The sequence below is a fragment of the Limulus polyphemus genome, unplaced genomic scaffold (genome assembly GCF_000517525.1).
Source record: "Limulus polyphemus unplaced genomic scaffold, Limulus_polyphemus-2.1.2 Scaffold601, whole genome shotgun sequence".
Classification (NCBI taxonomy): Eukaryota; Metazoa; Arthropoda; class Merostomata; order Xiphosura; family Limulidae; genus Limulus; species Limulus polyphemus.
In genome coordinates, this window is record NW_013666211.1 from 440986 (window position 1) to 462705 (window position 21720).

The 21720-nt window shown below is 30.7% G+C and overlaps 1 protein-coding gene across 10 annotated transcripts in view; it reads left to right on the top strand.

The window, feature by feature from the left end:
• The window catches only part of LOC106459403 (bromodomain-containing protein 3-like), a 122199-nt gene that overhangs the window by 99619 nt on the left and 860 nt on the right, over positions 1-21720 (top strand). For 5 of the 10 annotated variants that reach the window (XM_013919020.2, XM_022385883.1, XM_022385884.1 and 2 more), the window contains 8 exons: positions 960-1461; positions 3917-3979; positions 8081-8395; positions 9179-9252; positions 12826-12978; positions 14725-14816; positions 19112-19262; positions 19446-21672. In XM_013919020.2, coding sequence (XP_013774474.2) covers positions 960-1461; positions 3917-3979; positions 8081-8395; positions 9179-9252; positions 12826-12978; positions 14725-14816; positions 19112-19262; positions 19446-19511 — 1416 coding nt within the window. In that variant the 3' untranslated portion in view covers positions 19512-21672. Of the gene's footprint in view, positions 1-959; positions 1462-3916; positions 3980-8080; positions 8396-9178; positions 9253-12825; positions 12979-14724; positions 14817-15715; positions 15971-19111; positions 19263-19445; positions 21673-21720 lie in introns of those variants that run through there. The other 5 variants (XM_022385886.1, XM_022385888.1, XM_022385889.1 and 2 more) reach the window with 5 other exon arrangements.

Sequence of the window (21720 nt, forward strand, 5' to 3'; positions counted from 1 at the left end):
AGGATTTATTTTTGCATGTTCTTTAGATGCGTTTTTCTTCCCAGAAAATGTTTTTGTGTTAACTTATATTTGTTTGAAAGTTACAGAAGTTTTCTTCTATGAGAAGAAGAGAAGTTTATCGTATTCAAACAATTTAACAAGTTAAATAATCTTGTTATTTATTGAAAAGAAGGTATATTTCTTAGACATAAATCAATCTTGACTTAGAATATTTTCAGCAAAAATATTATTATCTAGTTTGAACTGATACCAGGTCAGGTCGTCAGTTGCCAATAAATCTTTGTCAGTTTTGGCTGTGTTTATTTTTTTAGTGTTTATAGGTGTGAAGTGTTGTTTAATACAATAGACAAAAATAAATTATCAAAAGCAAAATTTTAATGAATATCAATGAAGGTGAACCTGATTGTGTATATCAAATAAAGTTTGTGATCAACAATAAAAAATTAAATTCTATTATTAAAGGAAGTGTTTTAACATTTTTTTCAAAAAGTGTCTCAATTTTTGAAATTTCACATTCTAAAAAATGATAGGAAAAGGAAATTTTAAACCAAAACTAGATATTATTTAGTAAGTTATTACTAATTTTAATGCTATATGATTAAGTATCTCCACTTTTAGAAAGAAAATGATCAAAAGATGCCATTGGCACCCTCACCTCCTCACTTGGTCTGGAAAGGGTTAAGTTATTACTCTTATATACTCTAGACATTTGTGTAGGTACAAATAAAAAACATTAGATAATTTTTTATTATTTAAATATTTTATTTTATGCTGTACATTGGTTTTTGAATATCAAACATTATATATGTATGGCGTGCATGCGTCGGCTTAAGTGCTGAAATTAAGCAATACTTGTTAAAGGAAAACTTTATACTGGTTTGGAACGAGATGTCGTAGTTGATAAAAATGTGTAATCTTTTTAATGAATTTTCTATTTAAGTACTATTTATCTCTTTCAGCCATCACAGCATAGTAAACAATTTACCCAGGGCTCTTTCAGAGCTTCTCAGCATAGCCAACTTGATTATAGAAACAGTATTCAACATGGATGTAACCAAATTGAAAATGTCATAAATTCCCAGAAACCAGTAGTACCTGATAATAGAGAGAACTGCCAACAACTGTATCAACCTCTTCAACATGGACAACTGGAGGATAAGGTCAATGTCCAACAGATATGTCAAGAAAATTTGCCACAACAACTATTTAAACAGAACCAACTTCCTATACAAGGTACTTTTCAACATGGATGCCATCTACAGCAGTCCGAAGATCAACAACTCGTGTATCATCAAGCGCTCCCACCACACTTGCGGTCTTTACATCCAGAACTGCATGATATTCTTCAAACTGATGAAGTTATAGACTTGCAGTTGCCCCAAAGCTATGAAGACATAGGTGGACAGTCCTCTTCACTTGATCTCAGCCTCAGTTCTTCCTATTCTAATTACAAGCAAGAAGGTAGTAACCACTTTACATAGACTTTAGTGGATTTCAAAGTTGTAGTATGCATAGTTATATATGATTTATATTCTAATTGTGTGTGAAAAACATAAGCTATTTAATAAGAAGTTTCATGTTAAAATATATGTGTATATTTGTTAACAATTTGTTTTGAGTTTTTGCAACTTGTATAAACCAATATAGTACTCAAAAAGTGTTCTTATAATGGCTGACTATAATAATTTAATTATTATATTTTCTTTGTTCAATCAGCTTGTATTTTAATGAAAAAGTACATGTGGTACTTAAAGGCAGAATTGGTGCATGTTTTATCAGTGTTGCAATAACTGTTTGGGATGAGTGTGGTCCAGTGTTTCATGTCCAGTTACTGAAAAAATAGTCATGCTCCTCACTTTGGGGCCATGGGTGCATTATAAAAGTGACAGTGAAATTTCACTATTCAGTCTGACAAAAGTAGCCAAAGTGTTTATGGTGGGTGGTTTTGATCAGCTGTTTTTCCTCTTGTCTAGTGCTTCTCAACCTTTACAATACCAGGAACTGCAATCAGAGAGAGTAAGCACATGCTAGTTAAAGAAAATAATTTGAGATAGAAACTTTGGTTGATTCCCTATATTCATTTGACAGCTTTACAAAAATCATTGATCTTAACTTGTATTTAAAAACATCATGAAAATTAGCGTCACTGTTGGGCAACTTGATATAACCACCATTCTTCAGATAATTGTATTATGATCACATTACAATTTTTTGAAAAAGCTGAAAGTGATATTTAGCTATAAAGTTTAAGTATAATTGGGTAGAGCAGATAACAAATCATTTTCGTTAATGTAGAATCAATAAAGTGGCATGAGGAGTAATTATGGTCTCGTAGAAAAGAGACGAGATGGAGCACTTGCAAGGAAATGCAACAGAATCTAATGGGAAGTTTAGAAGACTTAGGAACAAACCAAAGATCTGGGTATTTTTTATAGTTTCTTATGATGATTGGTCATTCCTAAAAATGTTTTTATGTTATTTGAAAGCTGTGGAAATTTCTCGAAAAGACATCAGGTAAGCTGTAGGTTTATTGAGTACAGTAAGCAATAGTAAAACATTTAATTGACTGAAATGATTGTTGAATGAATATTATTTTTAAGTTTAACATACACATAAATGAACAAACTTACTGAAGATAAACAATACTTATTAAATATAAAATTTTTGATGAATAATTAAAAGAAATATTTGAAATAAGATGAAGGAAGTAATATTCTGAAATCCCATTAAAAATGTTTTGTAACAAAACTTTGGAATTTTTATACCATAAACAAAATTCTAAACTAAATCAAATTATATTAATTTTTTCTTTTAGCCAAAGCTTGATACCATTTAGTAAGTTCATTCCAAGTTCTGTGTTATTAGGTTAAGTATTTTCATTGTAGGAAGAAAATACATCACTTACTCCCTCCCCTCCCAGCTAACCTCTAAAGCTTTTTTTCAAAAGTCTATTCTGTAAAACCTGTATAAATACTTAAAAAACATAACAGTCTGTTTTTCAATGCTTCAGCCAGTAAACTATGTTTATGTTTACAGTTATAAATTTCTTGCTCTTTAAAAATTAATTTATTAGTTGAAACTATCATAAGTGTCCTGAAACAGACACTCATTGTGGCCAGTGACACATAAATGTTCTCAGTTACAAGTTAAGAAAGATTATCCTCAGTTGTCTTGAAATATATATTCATGTTTGGTTCTATATGCCAATCACAATATAGCATCTCTGCAAGCAAGATTTTCCTAAACATATCCTGTATTTCAGTAAATTTCAGCTTGTAATTTGTCAAATTTAGTGTTTATTTTAAAGGCTGGCAGCAGCATATGCTGCTGGGAGGCCTGTATTATACAAAATCAGCATTTGTATCTAGGTTTCAGGTTAACCACTAATCTGACTATCAGTTTACATTTTGAAAAGTAGCCCTAGTATTATACAAATTGATCAATTTTGGTTTGATTTCTGATTAATCACTAATTTAATTGTTGAAAATCAACCCCTGGTATCATATAAAGCCAGCATTTGTGTCAAGTTAACCACTAATCTAACCAGTAGATTACTGTTGAAAAAAAACCCCTGATATTATACAAAGTCAGCATTTTTGGACAAATTTTAGGCTAACCACTAATCTAATCAGTAGATTACTATTGAAGAATAGCTCCTGATATTATACAAAGTCAGCATTTTTGGTCATAGGTCAGGTTATCCACTAATCTAACCAGTAATTTAATATTTCTATTTTCACTCAGCTTTGCAGTAACCTGGAAACTCCTATAACATGTTTACTGTAAAACCAAACAGTTTTTATATTTTTTTGCAAGGTTTAGCAAATGACATTTACATATAAAACTGTAGTGATAATTTTTAATGTGACATTGTTAGTGATCGTTTTTTTGTTTTTTGAAATGATAATGACACAAGCAGTTATAAAGAATGCACCTCCTCTACTGAAAAAGAATGTTATTCCTTCTTTTCCTACTTCAGGTAAGGGTTAGTTTATATCAGTTTTTCAAGTTCTTCCTGCAAAGTTATTATAATTGTAATAGCAAAAAGACTGATTTTTTTCACTGGTTACATTATTAGATTTTTCACATTTTATGTAATAGAAATTATTTTGATTATGTAAATAGCTGGGAAACATTAAATGCATTTAAAAAACTTGGATTATGGCATTAAAAAATAAGACTATGTTGTGAAAATATCTCTAAGGCAAAATACACTTTATATTACAATGATTTTTAGAATATGTGATAAGTGAGACATGATTTTATGCTAAACATTTGTTTTCACATATATTATGTAAAATTGCATGAGAAAACAAACATGATGGTAGATTCCTTCTAATTAAAATAGAAAGTTAAAATTATAGAATATACTATTTTTATAGTTAGCAGTCTTAGGTTATAGAAACTTTTCTATTCCAACTGTGTTTTTATGTAAACACAGAGGTAATAATGCTAAGATGGAACAGATAAGATTCCAAATGTCTGAGTGTAATTTTGTGAAAACTTGTAAAATATTTTACTATTTTTATGTTCTAAAATCTTTTCTCACCTAGATTATATTTCATCAATTCCCCAGACACCCTTGCTTGCCAATTGAAATTGTTTTTATTTTTTATAAAAAGCTGATATTTTGAAAACATTATAATATTAAAAGAGGAATAAACAATAAATTGCTAATGATGAAATTGTAAACCTAGATCAAGTTTTTCATCTAATCAGCAATGTTAGTCATGGCTATTCAAAATTATGAGCCTTAAGAGCTGTGAAACGAATGCTTGATAAATCAGTTATTGTTGGGTCAATTTTCTCTTGGCCAATGAGTTTGAACTACTTTTTAATTATAATTAATATTAACACCTAAAAAAAATATCATTAGAGTGCAAGAATAGACAACTAAAATAAAAAAACATCAAAATGATTAGTAAAATTAAGAAAGTTTTCAAGAATAAGCCAACAAAGAAAACAAACCAATAAAAATAATTGGTAAAAATTGAGAAAGTTTTCAAGAATCAGCAAACAAAAAAAACAACCTTACTATCAACTGAAGATAGCAGGCAGTGACAGATGAGTCATAAAAATTCCTGAATGAAAATATAATAAAAATTGCTTAAGTAAATAAATTGGCAGTTAATCATTCTTAGTTTAAAAAAATAACAGAGAAGAAGGGCAGAACTTTATATCTTTTTTTACAGATCTCAAAATTATCAAATTTCACTTTGAGAAGGATATTAGTGATCCCCTATGGTTTTGAAGGGATTAAAAAATAGTGTTTTAGGATTGGCACTTTCAGGTGATGGTGATTAACTGTGAATTTACTCTAATTAGCCTTAGTTATTGATTGGCGTAATTGACACAGTTTGAAATAGTGTTTACATATGCATGTTTTTTAAGCAATAGCCTTAGTTATTAATTCAAGTAATTTAAAAGGTTTGAAATAGTGTTTAAATGTGCATATTTGTGAAGTAATTAGCCTTAGTTATTAAGTTAAGTAATTCACACAGTTTGAAATAGTGTTTACATATGCATGTTTTTTAAGCAATAGCCTTAGTTATTAATTCAAGTAATTTAAAAGGTTTGAAATAGTGTTTAAATGTGCATATTTGTGAAGTAATTAGCCTTAGTTATTAAGTTAAGTAATTGAAATATTTTGAAATAGTGTTTACATATGCATATTTGTGAAGTAATTAGCATTAGTTATTAAGTTAAGTAATGGAAAGAGTTTGCAGTAGTGTTTACATATGCATATTTTTGAAGTAATTAGCATTATTAATTTATTTAATTGAAATATTTTGAAATAGTGTTTACATGTGCATATTTTTGAAGTAATTTGCCTTAGTTATTAATTTAAGTAATTGAAAGAGTTTGAGATAGTGTTTACATGTACATATTTTTTGAAGTAATTAACCTTAATTATTGATTTAAGTAATTGAAACAGTTTGAAATAGTGTTTACATATGCATATTTTTGAAGGAGATGTTATTTCTTGGAAATAAGGAGTTATGTTATGATGTAAAAGATTTAGAGATGAAACTTGTACACTCGTGAGAGCTTAAACTTGATTTTTAAGTATATTGAAAGGCATAACATCAGTAGAGCATGGTAGTGCAAGTACAAAACCAGCCTCAATAAACTGTATGCTGTGCACTACCAGTATTTTTTTTCCCTTTTCCCAAAACTGTTCTATTACTTGACTGCTGTAATAACATATTTTCTATCCTTCAACTGACATTTTGCCATTAAGAAAAGTTTCTTTATATTACTACTAGTCTTGCAAATTTTTCAGAATATACATTGGTTGAGTTAGTAGTAGTGTCTACAGTTTTTGCCAATTGGGAAGCTCCCTGTCACTGTTAAAACCTTTCATTCCTAAGGTCATAACTCAATTTAAGTAGTACCCTATTGTTTCTCTAGTTCTGTACAGAGACAAAAGGTATGTGCTAACCTTTCCTGAAATTTTATTGGTGCTCCTGTTGTAGCTGATATCTGAGCACTATCACTTTCTTGCCAAACATTATGGCGTTAAGCAATTTACCATTTTCATGTGAATTGAATAAAGTTCTATCAGCAATTACTGTGAGGAGGAATATAAACTCTAATAATTTTAAACCAAGCCAGATAAAATGTTTGAAAAGGGCTGTAACATCAGATACATTGTGAACTGTACAAATAATTGGTAATTGATCATATGATTTCGAAGTCTTGTGTCTCCTTGGTTAAATATTGTTAAAATATCAACTGTTTCATTAGGCCATACCTAACCAGCTGGTGCAAGCCCTTTGTGGAAAGAAATATGGTTTTTATTCTTTTGTCAGAAAGTGGAGTTTTACGTTGTCTGAGATTTTGAAATTTGTATTTACCAAATTTAATCAATGATTCATGTTAGAAGGTGCAGAACTGAAACAAGGGCACAGGATTTAAGTTCCTTCTGTCAAAATGATTTTCAATATGCAATTTAGCAAGTCAGATAACAACCACAGCTGATGTAAAGTTACAGTGGAATGGCATGTATCAAAACTACATTTTGACATTGCTTGGTGTTTCGTAGTCATGTGATGCTATCAAAAATTGATTGCTTTTGGGAAAGGTGTGTAACAGCCTTTTGGCCACGAAATATTCATACGGTCAGATTATAAAGTTGTGTTCAGAACAGGGTTTTAAAATTTCCAAGATGGGGATATTCCTTCTACTTAATGGCATTGGAAAACAAAGGAATGGATGAACTTTTGACACCAAGACCATCCTGAAAGAGACATGCACAAATTGTACCCTTGCTGTGGTAAGCAAATTGTGGCATTTTGTAACAGATGGGAATCCACATAGGCCAGCCGTTTACACCAAACAACAATAATGCAACAGAATCATCAGGAAATGAGGCCAACAGGTATGGGTTCATCAAGACAAGGCTTCCAATCATACGTCTTGTTCAACCATCACATACTTCAAGCAGCTTGAGAAAAATAGGATATTCTTGCTAATCCATATGAAGGCATATAGTGAAGTCACTGGATGTAGTGCCTGTGGATTTCTGTGATATTTGACTGTTGAAATGAGCACTGGAAAAGGACCTTTTGAGTCAGAGCCAAGCTGCTGGCCTGTATCTCTTCTGCTGTATGTTGCCCTTTCATAGTTGTTGATGTGCAAGTTAGTTTGTGCATCAACTAACACAGACTTTTAAGTATCTTATATGCAGATTGACATTTAATGACATTCTTTTCATTGAACAGTGTTGAGTAGCTGTGCTAGCACTAGGTAATTGCAGTGGTGTAAGAAGTGCCTTGCAGTGAATGATTGATTATAACAATTAGTGAAAAGTTTTCAAGTGTTGCTGACTACATATGTAGAGTTATGTGAGACTAATCATTAAAAATTATGTAACACAGTCACATGCCTTCTAAATAATTGGTAAAATTACCTGTTACATTTGTTAAAAACTGGAATGTTATAGTTAATCCTTTAGATTGAATAAAATATACTTCTCCTTTATTATCTCATCATTTGATCCAATCTTCAGGCATCTAGACTGGGTAGTCAGTCATTTTGGTTAAAAAATAAAAAGTTATGTATTAATTTTTTTTTGAAGGTTCTATTCCTTCTCTGAATGAATTGGTGGAAAATGAGTCAGATTCTTCAGGACTTCCACGTTTGTACTCAACTCAGATAAATTCCTCTGCATCGGATCTTGGCCCTGTCACCTCTGCTTCTGGAGTATTCAACTCCTCATCTGTACCACAAATAACCTCAGAGAATAAAAATATCTATCTGGATTCCATTTTACCACAAACTGAGTTAAGAGGGACAATTAGTGTGGAGTATGAAACACAAATGGAAGAGCTTTCTTCACCTGACCTTACCCTTCCTCCAGGTTTAAATGATAGTTTTTTAACAGAAAATACAGGTTTGTTCACTTAAATGGACATATTTTTAGTAACAACGTTTGTATGGGAAATATATATTTGTTCATGTAAATAGTCATATTTTCAATAACTGCTTTTCTACAAGAAATACATGTTTTTTTATGTAATGAGCAGGTTTTTAGTAATAGCTTCTCTAAAGGAAACAGAGGTTTGTTGATGTAATGAACAGATGTTTAGTGATAGCTTCTCTACAGAAAATACAGGTATGGATATGTTTAATAAAATGAATCAGTTTTAATAACTAAAGAATTCATCACAAACAATTTTCATCTCAACTTCATAGACTTAGATTTTACTTTTGAATGTTAAAAAAACTAATTCCATTACAAGTTAAAGATACAAAATGACTTACAAAAATTATTTTCACTATTTTAAGTTGAACTTTGTGCAATTACAAAACCTTACATCTCATCTAAAATGTTTATAAAAATGCCATAAAAAACTACAGTACTGTTAACCTAATATTGTTATTGCAATTTTGCTCTAGTCAAGGGTAGCTGTTGTGTGTTGAGGATATTTGTGGTATTAGTAGAGTATTAAAGTACTCTATAGCAAACAAAATAAACCTTGACCCTTGGAAATGAAATTCACTCACCTTGTTGTTTATGTTTTTGGTTGTAGATCAGTTTGTTTAGTTATTTTATAATAAATAATTGTTTTAGTTGCATTCATTAGGAAATTAATTACTTTAATTAGCTAGATCTGAACATTTTTTACAGTCTTGTTGTTTAATATATAGTGAAAATAAATTTTTTTTCCTATAGGGAATCAGCAGCATCTGTTAGGAGAAACAGGAGATAAGAAAACTAAACAGAAACAGAGTGATACTTCCAAGGAGGTCTGTTGAAATTGGTGTCTCATGACTGTATTAACCCTCTGCAGACGGGTAGTAGGTCAAAGGCCATGTCATCATGTTTGTTGACTCGCTTTCAAAATTTTATGGAACTACTATTTCATGAATTTATGTCAATAAGTTTGATATCAAACTGTTGATTATAATTCAAATTTTAGTATTATACATTATTTAATTTCTTAATTTAAAAGTAAATATTAAAAAAACACAGTTAAACATCGATTTTTGTGTGTCACGTGGTATGTTGAATACAGCACTGGTTCAAATTAGATGTTTGTGATGTCAAAATATTAATTCTGTAGTTTCGTACAAATTAGGAACTCAAATTACCGATATTAACAAGCTAGAATATGAAATATGAACTCGTATCTTTTCTATTTGTTGACATATCACTCGTACTGAATCAAACATTTTTGGAAATGGTACCTTATATACACTTACTTCAATATTTGACATGTGATTAACCAATCGAAAGCTCAGAATTCCCCCTAGTGGCTTTCTCAGCCATTTTAAATTCTTAGGACACCATTTCTTTCTTTTGAACCAAGATTTAAAGGAGGTAGATTGTGTCTTTAGTTTGCTCGAAATTTCATATTTTTTCGACCTAAATGCAGCTTAGTTACCTAGCTTGATAAATTATAGTGGAATTCTATGGTATCGATATAGTAATTTATGACGTTTTGATTATTCAACTGTATATATAAAACTTAGAAAAAATTATTTCGTTTCATATCCTCGACATGTAAAATTTAAAAGTCTTAACAACCTACGTCAAGCAACAACCGAGTACAAAGGTCATAACTAGAAGAGATAATTGTTTGGTTTACTTCTTTAGTTACTGTATGTTTTAAGAAAAATAAATATAAGAACGTATTTCTAAATAGTAAAAATCTATATATGTATATAATGTATAATAATTGAAATGTGGATGTATTTTATAAAACACTAGTCTAATAAAACACAGCCAAGACAGGTCACTTTGTAAATACTAAAGGTCAGTTTTATATTATTGGATACAGTAACATAAGAGCACGTATGCAGCATCATTGTAACTTATGTATTGTTAGCCAGGCATGGCTGAAAGGACAATATAATAAATATATAATGTTATGAGATTTAAGCTATTTAGTTTTAACATTTATGTTTTCGTGTTATAATTTGTTGTCATTCTAAAACAAAAGAGGCATACTTTATATTTATTATTTCCTAATTTTTTGTGGTGTTTACAAGATCGGTCAAATCTACCGAACCCGTACAGAGATTGGTTAGTGAAAATAATGAATAAGGTATAAAAAAATTTTCTTAACATTATATAGATTTCACTTGTGAAATTTGAAAATTTTCTGATGCATAAAAGTATTTTTAATCTTAAAATGAAGATTACTTTGCATATTGGATAAGCAACATGCGAAAAGAAAAAAGACATGAGAAAAACATTGCTTAACAAACCTTAAGACTTAATAAAGAAAAATTTATATTTTGCATATGAAAGCATTTTAATGTTTACTGATAATCTGCTAAATTTTGTTAACATACGCTTACTAATTTAAAAGTTATAGCATGAAAACTATAACAAGCACAAAATGGTTACGAGGTCGGTCTCAGGAACTGAACCTGTACTGAAAGAGTTAAAATACAATTATGTGAGATTGTTTTATTGGTCTCAAGTTAGTTGTAACTTACATAAAACCCACAGAAAAAGCACACATTCAAGTGTATATTATAATAATTGAAATAAATTTAACTCTATTTGTCTTTAGAAATGAAACAGTTGAATTTATTAAGATCTAAATGATGTCAGCTATAACAAACAAAGACTAAACATCATTAAGGTTTAGTATCTATGGGGTTCATAAAATATTATAACCCAATGAAATCAACAGAAAAGTAAATTATAACTAAATGTCCATCATTACATTGAAGGGGCACATTTAAAAATATGTTTGAACAGTATGTTGTAAAAACATTCAGATAATCTAATATACAGGTATTTATTAATATGTATACAATTTTTTTTGTTTTGGTTACCCATTTACCTCTTTCCTTACCGGCTCAGTTGATTTGACTGACCTTGTAACCATCAGAGTTTCCATACAATAATGTTTGATATGTTTTGTGTCTCTTCATGAAATTTGGCAAGCTTTCAGAAAACTTTACCAGTCTTTTGTATATAAAAATCAGATTTGTAAATTAATTATTTCTACTACTGATTTGTCTGTGAATATTTGGAACCAGGGTGTTGACTGCTCAGAGTGCAAAGTGATTTTCAGGTTAAAATTAAAAATACTTTTCTTCATCTGAAAAAAACCTCTTTGATAAATACCAACGTTTTTTTTTTCTTTTTCAGTAAAGCTTCATACTTTATTTCTTACTTTCTCTGTCTCAACTCTATATAGACATGGTTGATTTGACTGACCTTGTAACCACCATAAAAAATAAGAAATAAATCTAAATTACATTTTTTTCTTTCTAGAATTACTGCAGGAAACTACAATTGTTTATCCTAAATAGCTTAATGCTTGTAACAGTCTGCATCTGTTGCTACTTAATTTTATTGGGTTTTATTGCCATTTGAACAATGTCTAATTAATAACCCTGCCACACATGTTGTAAATCACTTGGCAAAAGCTTAGTAGATCAACATTACTGTACTGAATGATATAACACACAAGCTGCTCAGAACATACATCTTGAAGAATTTTTATTATTTTTCATTATCTTATCTAATCTAATAAGTTTCTAATTCTTACATTTTAGTTGATTTTATAATACTAAATAAAGAATATACATGTAAAACAAGGAATATAATACTTAACTATGATCTCTTGTTTTTTTCTGTCAATTACAAATGAAATTTAAACCTACTTTTTTCATACTAATGGTACTAGTACACTAAATGATTTTTATTTCCTTAAATAATGCAACTAAGAACACATAATAATAACATGCATGAGCAAACAATGTCCTACAACTATTATAGTTCAACTGGCTTTCTAACTATGACATAAGAGCCTTACAATAATTCCCTAAGCTTTTTGACCTGAACACCATGAGAGAAAGAGAATGTGACAGGTGGGTGTTGCAAGTGGGTCTGTTTTCTAGTTTATGACCCTGTAAACAAATAACATTGAAGACTATAAAATTAGACTTTGCTTTGGTAAAATCAATGTTATTATGAGTAATTTACACTAAATTCTGTACTTCGGGGAGGGGTAGTAAGTAAATTAGAGAAGGGAAAAAACCTAGAGAACAAATGTCACGATTCTCATACTAGAGGAGATTGAAGATTTGTTAAAAATATTTCCTTATAAAATCAAAAATGTAAAAGTTATATAATATTAAAACTTGGTTTATTACCTACATTTTGATGGTAAGTTCATTTGTATACATTGTTAATAAAATAGATTAATTAAATTTTGGATGAAACTCTCTAAAATGTGAAAGGGTTAAAGTGAGAGAGAGAAAAATTTAACTATTTACTATGATATTTTGTAGCATTATCGACATTGTTCTAATGTGAGAGATCTTTACAAATTCTAGTTGTTTGCCATCTAACAGGGTAAATCAAAACTGAAAAATCTTAGGTCCTGGTCAAGTCTTATTCAGCCAGTCAGTACCAGTCCAAGCTCTACACAGACTTCACTGAACCAGCGGTCAGCTCTGCACAGTTTCCAACAGTTCAAAAAACAAGCAAAAGAGAAACAAGACAAGGTAAAAATCCTCCAAGTCCAACTTTGTTCCATCATAGATAACTTGTTTTATCTTACTAGTGGGTGGGGGGGAGATAGAGGGTTGTTATGAGCCAATAAAACCATATACAATCAATATTTTAAGTTGTTTAAAGTATTTCAGTTACAACTATCTTATCTGATGTGTTACAAAATATGTAGAAATAAAATTCAGTCATTTCAAAAGTTGTATTCTATAATTACATAAAAGCACTTTGGATTATAACATTAATTATTGTTAAATGGATTTTTTTCTTTAACTAATGTAATTGTCAGAGATTTACAGAATTTTGGATGAATGTTTGAAATGATTGACAATTTATCAATAAATTTTAATTTTAAAAAGCATTTTATTATTCTGTTAGAAGTAATGTTTCTCTATAAATAGTAAGAGTAAATTTTATTCTGTGATCAAAATCCACAAACCTAATTATTTTATGAGTTGTTTGGTTCATTTGTCATATTATTCTTGGATCTGATTATTGTAATGAAAATTACATTTACACATATAACTTAGAGGTCAGAAAATATAAGGTAAGTGAAGGATTTTGTGGAAAACTTTAATTGTAGTACTTATATTGATGTTAAAAACCTTGTGAAAGGTTAAAAGATTATTTATAAATATTGTGTTAGATTATTATTATTACTCAGTCAAATCTAGAGAAACCAATTTTACTAGCAAAAGAACATGTATATATATGTATGTATATATGTGATGTCTGTACTATTTGTTTTTTAATACCTGCCACACGAGCCAGCAAGGCATCTTAATGTGAAACCTAGAAAGTGAGTAATTCCAGAAACATTTGGGTTGTTTCAATTAGACAAAAAGAAGACGTTTGGCACTATTTCCGAAGTCTAGGTTGCTGGACCCATGACCTGATCTGAGCCCATGAGAGCCCTCATGGAGAAATTAACTTGTAAATCTAAAGTAAAATGATGTAGCAATGAAACATTCTAGAAAAGTTCTAGATGTGGTTGTATATGTGATGATTTAAGTGTAGCAATTAAACTAAACTGTGGGTCCAGATCAAATAAGGGAAGAACTTATTCGAAGATATCCCAATTGATTTGATATACCAGCTGAATCGGAGATTCATCAATTAGTTACTGCAATGACAATAAAACATAAAACAACGGACACTATAGTATCATTAGTTTCAATATTATGTGAAACTAACAGCACAGTAAAGCCCAAAGATGCAGTGCAGAGTTGAAATTGAAGCAGGTGCACGATGCATTACAAAATGATTTCCTTAGTGATTCTCAAATTACAAATGCCATTTCTGCAATAAAGAGTAATTATAAGAAGGATGGTATAGTACCCAGTATGGTAACACCATAGTATAATCCATATAGATTTCATTACGTCATATTTTCATTAATATATAGCTTTTGTTTCATTTTCAAAATTGTGCCAAACACCTTTCATCAAGATCTATCAAAATCCCTAAAACACCAGTTTTCCAGAATGAACCCCCCCACCCCTAATCATTGAAAAAGTTAAAATGGGAAAAGTAGTATTATATTTGAATTTATTTAAATATTCATATCTTTCTATCATGATAATACTGTTCTGAAATACCACTTCCTACCATATTGATATATCTTTTGAGTATGAAAACATGATATTATTTTCATGCCTACCAATATGAAATACTCTTCCTTTTCTTCATGATAATATTAATAATATTGCTCATTTCAAACTCTCTCTGTATATTGTATGCAGCAGCAACAACTGTTAGAACATCAGGAGTGGAGGAGACATCAGAAAGAGCAAGTAGAAAAAGAGAGATTACGTTTGGAGAGAGAGAAACAAAGGTAAACAGATCTCAATAGCTGAATGTGTAGTTTCTCTAAGCTTGTGTGTTGCTGTGGAAACAGTTAGTATAGGTATCTCTCTCTAAACTATCAGTGACTCACAGGCAACATATGCTCAGATTACACACATCCCAAAAACTAAAAGATTTGCTCGTAATTAATATTACATTAGAAACCAATAATTTGATAAAAAGGCCTTTTTTTTTTCAAAAACCCCAGAAATCGTGAATAATTTTTAAATATTAGTTTTTTACTCTGTAAACTGCTTAAACTTTTGAAGTTTCTTACAAAATTAAGATTTATTTTAATCCTTTTATAACTTGTTGACAATTACCTTTATCTTGAATAAAGTGAGGCAGTTAGTGAAATTTGCTAACTGATTAATTGTTGGAATCATTAATCAATTAATTTCGACAAAGTACCTTACTTTCGTTCATATACATAGCTATTCTTGTTCAGTGCTGCCCTCTATATGCAAAGTTTTTTGTACACCACAGGCCTTTTATTCCTATGTAGCCACTCGGTTCACATGGTTTAACTGATTCATACATGCAAATTATCATGCGATAAACCTCCACCAATAGATGTGTTGCACACACACACACACACACATGACACATGTGATTCCCTCTATGCTCTTCTACCTATCACTTCTCGTTTGGCAGTACTTGTGTTATGATGTTTTCTTTAGTGCCCTCTCAAATCGAATTTGAATTTTCGTAGCTTTTATTTCTAGTTTACAACCTATAATTTTCATTTTAATATTTTGTAGTGATATTATTTCACTTTCGAAACCTAGTTACAGAAATTAATTAATTTTCTGTATTTGTCTTTCTTTAGCAACACAGTTGTGTTTAGTTTACATTATGAGTTCCAAAATGAATGTTACCATGTCGTAGGTTGTGCCTTCTACCAGCACAGTTACTCAAGCTTCGAGTGGGAGTAACTCGAGTAACTGGAATTAACTACAATCGATCATTATTTGAACCAACCTTCTTCTCCTGATGTTGCCCAACTTCCTCCTGAATAAGCCGAGCCTGGATGTCAGCAGTTTTGAAAGCCTTTTTCCTCCACCTGAATTTGCTGTGTCTCCCTCGGTTACTCTTGTGGGTTCCATTTTGCCTAACACAGCTTTTTTGGACATGATTTCACAGGTATGTTCTGTTTTATCCCTTTCTCCAATTTCCTATAACCCTCTACCTTCCTTGTGACATGATATTCTTCCTCTCAGTATTTTGTATTTCCACCCTTTCCTGATTTTGGGGTTCATGCTGAGTGTTTTCTATCTCAGTTACATGATGGCGAGAGTATGCCTCACCCTCCACAGGCTGCAGACTAGCTTGCTTTGGCATACTATAAGGCTGATTTTCCATTCCTAGATTTGCTTGGAATCCATTTTATCTTTTTTTGGGGGGGGGGGGAATACTGAATGTACCGTTCTTTTGTCCCTTGCCCAGTTTTCTCACCTTTTCTTATCCTCACCTCTATCCTAAGGTACTTGTCCACCATCCATCTTCTCTCCAGGTTGATCCACTGTGATCCTGAGGGTTTCTCAGGGAACACATTTGTCCTAATTACCTCATTGTTGACTTCACTTTTTCTTTACATATGTGGTTCCTCTATTGTTGGGATATTTTGGGGAGAGAGCAAGTTGCTTCAAGTCTAGAGTCTACTACAGATAGGTCTTACCATATCAAAATCCTGGAGTTGCTTGCTGTCCAGTGAGCTTTGGATCATTTTTATCCTCTTGCCTGCAATTGTGTTGTCTTGATCCATACAGACAATTCTATGGTCGTGGTGTATATCAATCACCAGGGAGGCATTCGTTATAATTTCCTTTGTTCTCAAACACTTTGTTCTCGGGGTGCACTTTTCTGTGTTATGGGTCACAGTGGGTGCACTTGGTCATTGCTTTACTTCCTCCACTTGCACTCCCCTCAGTGTCTTTATGCCAGGGATGGTACTGCATTTGGGGTGGTTCTGGTATGTTTGATTTGAGAGGGATATATCTGTATTTAATTCTGATCACATGTGCCGTGTTCATCTGCAGGTGGTGATAATTCCCCCTCCAGTTGACTGGACTTGAGGTGAAGACAATATGATCCTCTTTTGGATTGAATTTGACTTACTGATAGTATGATCCTCGTCCTACACCTGCGTAGATGTCAGTTCCTGGTAGTAGAGTATTGGATGCAGTTGGCTTGACGTGTATGATTCGTTGTGCCATAGTCACTCTACAATTTGGGATATATCCCTTCTTATACCCAAAATCAGATGTGGTCCTCATTATGTCCACCCAACTCAGTCTCGTGTCTGGCCGAAGAGTATGCCTGGTACAGAAGTAATGTGGTCTTCCAAATATCATCCTCTTCTATGAGGGTTCCCTCTTGGGGTCTGTTCTTCTAATGCTTTTGGGGATGCTTCTCTTTTCTCCCTTGAACCAGTCCCTTCAATGTGGGATTCTAGCTATGTATGTGAGTGGAAGTAAGTACCTGTTAGAAATATGTTTTCAGTGTAGGAAAATTATCATATTCAATTAACTTATTATTTTTACATGAGAATAATCTTCCTATTTTCAGCATGTTTGGGTTTTTTAAAAACCTTTTCAAACCACCCCTTTAATTGTTTTAATAGACATCTTCAGGTACAACAGTTTAGGATTAAATAACTTTTTTTAATCCTAAACTGTTGTACGTTAAAATTTATCATACTTGCAATATAGTATGAAACCTATAACAAGATGAAAGTGTGATTTATACCATTTTGTTGATTCCTTCCAATTAATTTTCACAAGGCTACTAAAATTAAATAAACTCATTAGTTATCAAAAATAACTGTCCTTAAATTTCATGTGATAAAACTAGTAAAATTCTTGTCACAATGTGTGATAGATAATATATAATTCAGTGAAAACAGTTTTACTATTATCCTAAACAAACAAAGATAGTTCAGTATCTACTACAGTCAAATTGTGATGATACTAGAGAATCTCCTTGGATAGATTAAAATGTTAAGGTGGAAATTGAAGTATTGTAAGAAATATTAAAATAATGGTGATGTGGAAAAGTGTTTATTACAGATTTTGTTTACTCTTTTTATAATTGCCTTATCAGTATGAAAAACTTAAAAAAATAACTAACAACATTACAAGTATAAAAAACACAAGTTTAAGCAAGAACTTGTTAACATGGAAAGAAATTTAGAAATAACACATCAAAATCATTCATATGTTTACATTTTATGGTTTTGGTTGGAAGAAACTATAAACACATGTACATGCTGAGAAATCAATAAATCAAACAACTTACTGTACTGGCAGTGTTTAAGAAATGTGATGACAGGCACTTTGTTTTCAATCTTTAGTGCTCCCCATCTATCTGGAACTAGTGGTGATTCAACAGGAATTCTGTTTGTGTAAATAGGCTAAGAACTTAAATTGTTATTGGTTCATGTCTAGTCATGTCATTTAAATGAGTTAGCTATTCAGCAATCAACATCTTTTTTCAGCAAATAAAGAATAATGAATATTAACTTGTCATAGCTGTTTTTATTAAAGTAATCCTATCTTAAGTTATATTTGTAGCTTGTAATAAATAAGCATTATATAAATTTATAGCTGCACGGTTATTTAGACATATAAGATAAGTATGAACAACAGGCATTATTGTGGTTATTTGTCTAACCAATATAACTTGTGTACAAATAGAACATGTGCATACCATTGAACTCTGTCACCCCAACAAAAATAATAGTACCTAATAGTTCATTTACACAAAGAGTTAGAACAATCAGAAACACCAACTTTGATTACTTGATTATTTTTATGAATTGTGATGCTAATTAATTAAACTGAACAACATTGACTTAATCAAAAATAACAATGAGAAATCATATTAGCAGTATTTTGATTATTTCAATAGTTGAATTAATCAAAAACAGTAGTAACTTGAAACACTAATTTTGATTATTTTAATGACATTAATTGATGTATAAGATTAATTGCACAGCTCTCATTTTGAATGGCTGTTTTAGTCATGTTTCCTTGTTCTTAAGCTTGGTTTCTCCGGTGGGACAGCAGTAAGTCTAGACTTTAAAATCTGGGGTTTGATTCCCTGCAGTGGACTCACCAGATAGTCCAATTTGATTTTTGCTCTTAATCTTAATCTTGAGAAATGAATAATAGAATGCTAGAGTTTTTAGTTTAGTTTTGTTTTGAAAATACTTAAGTTTTTGATTAGACCTTGTAAAATAAAGTTATTTTAAACATAGCATAATTGTTTAATTTGGTGATGAAGGGGAAAAGATGAAGAAGAGGCTTTAGAAAAAGTATGGAAAGCTCATCGATCTCAGAGTGATAAGAAACCTCAATTTTTCAACAATCAGCAGACTTCTGCAACTGAAGACCGTGAACAACAGAGAGAACAGGCAAAAAGACGAAGGGAAGCTGTAAGTTAAAACTCTTGTTTGAAATGTTATTTGTTCAGAATAACCAATTTTTTAAATCTCAAAGTATATAAATGTGTTATTTATTTGGAGTAGTTTTCTGTCCTTGTTTAGGCTTTTATTATTTGAATCATTAAAACATAATTTAATTCTAATTCAAGCTAGATTCTTTTATTTCCATTACAGATGGCAGGTGAAATAGACATGAACCGACAAAGTGACATCATGACAACTTTTGAAGAGATGCTGTAACCAAGTGTAGTAGTGTTTAGTTTGCTTTGTTTATGAAATAACAGTGGCTGACTTGTACATGTATGCATTTATCAAGTTGTGTATTCACATGAAGTTTATAAAATATAGTAGTATTGTATTTTTAGAGGCTGAAGAAAGATTCCTAATGATGTTATTTTATAACATTGCTGTCTTCATGTTTTGGTACCAAGTACATTGTGGAAACTCACATTGTGAAAGGGAAATATAGTATATTGAACATAATACTTTTCTTAAAACAGCTAAAAGCACTCATTATAATATAATTTTATAATATTGAGGAATGTGGTTTAAGCCTTATTCTTTAACTTTTCGTATGTAGAGAATGTTGAAAATTTAGAACTGTAAACTCTGTTGCTGAGTTCTCATCTAAAATGTCATCATAATGTATGAAAATCAGTCACATTTATTACTTTTTGGGGGTGTTCACAGTTTTTTTCTTTTTTAGCTTTTGTATTAAATATTATTTGTCATACAGTCGTATTCTCCTTCTTGCATTATGTTATAATAAACTTTTGTCAAGTTATGGTGAGGGCATTTGATAGTATTAATTAATTATTAAGTGTAGAGAATTTGCTGAAATGTCTTCCTAGAAAAAAAAAAGGATAAGATATGGCACACTTGTTATTATTTTTTGAAATATTTGGTGAAATATTTTCCTTTACTATAAAGTTTTTTATAGATTTACTTAAAATGCAATTGCAATTTAATTAATTACGTAGATGTTTCAGATGTGTCTTTAGAGTGGATTGTGAGTTCTCAAAATATACAACAAATTTGGTTTAATTGTTAAGTAATTACATGAATGAATGCTTAGCTGAAACTTAAACATTTGATATTCTGTGCCTACTGTGAAATAAGTGATAGTATAGTTTAGTATCATTAGGTCTTTAAAAATATCCATACTTGTATCTCTTTTTTTTTATTATTATTTGCTGCTTAACAGACTAAGACATTTTAAACAGTTTTTATGTTTTACATTACATTTTGAAGAAGCTTTCACATTTTCTCTTTGTTCATAGTATTGGATTAATTTAATATTCTTTACAAATTTAGTATTGATTCTTGTGTACTGTGAGCTCTGGAATAGGTCATATGATTAGCTTTGTATCAGAATGGCTTATGTCATGAAGGTTGGGTTTGTTCTGCAGTAAAGTGGGCTCATTCATAGTACAATACTCATGTTATATAAATTTGGTTGTGCATTAAAGGGGGTTCATTCATAGTTCATATGGCGCACTTGTCATACAGTCATATTCTTCTTCTTCCATTATGTTACAATAAAATTTTGTCAAGTTATGGTCTTTATAGTGGATTGTGAGTTCTCAAAATATACAACAAATTTGGTTTATTTGTTAAGTAATTACTTGAATGAATGCTTAGCTGAAACTTAAACATTTGATATTCTGTGCCTACTGTGAAATAAGTGATAGTATAGTTTAGTATCATTAGGTCTTTAAAAGATATGGCACACTTGTTATTATTTTTTGAAATATTTGGTTGAAATATTTTCCTTTACTATAAAGTTTTTTTTATAGATTTACTTAATGTAAAAACCAGTAATGTAAAAAAGTAGCTATACTGAATCAATCTATAACGTAATCTATAACTCAAATAACTCGTTACATATGTAATCTAAGTTTGGTTCTGCAGTACAGTGAATACTCTGACTCACTACACATGTAAGTTAACTTTATTTCAAACAGTAGGATCTATTATCTCTATGCATGTAAGGTGACCTTGTTTCCACAGTAGAATGGAATTGTAGTGAATTCTTAGATGGCTCATTGTACACTAAAGCTGAATTTGGTTCTAAGTAACTGTTTGTAGTTCTTTTTACAGTGAGCTCTTAGAGATGGTTCATTGCACACTTAAGCTATACTGACTGAATCAGTAATGTATAAAAGTAGCTGTACTGACTGAATCAGTAATGTAAAAAAGTAGCTATACTGACTGAATCAGTAATGTAAAAAAGTAGCTATTCTGACTGAATCAGTAATGTAAAAAAGTAGCTATACTGATTGAATCTGCAATGTAAAAAAGTAGCTATACTGACTGAATCTGTAATGTAAAAAAGTAGCTATACTGATTGAATCTGCAATGTAAAAAATAGCTATACTGACTGAATCTGTAATGTAAAAAAGTAGCTATACTGATTGAATCTGCAATGTAAAAAGTAGCTATACTGACT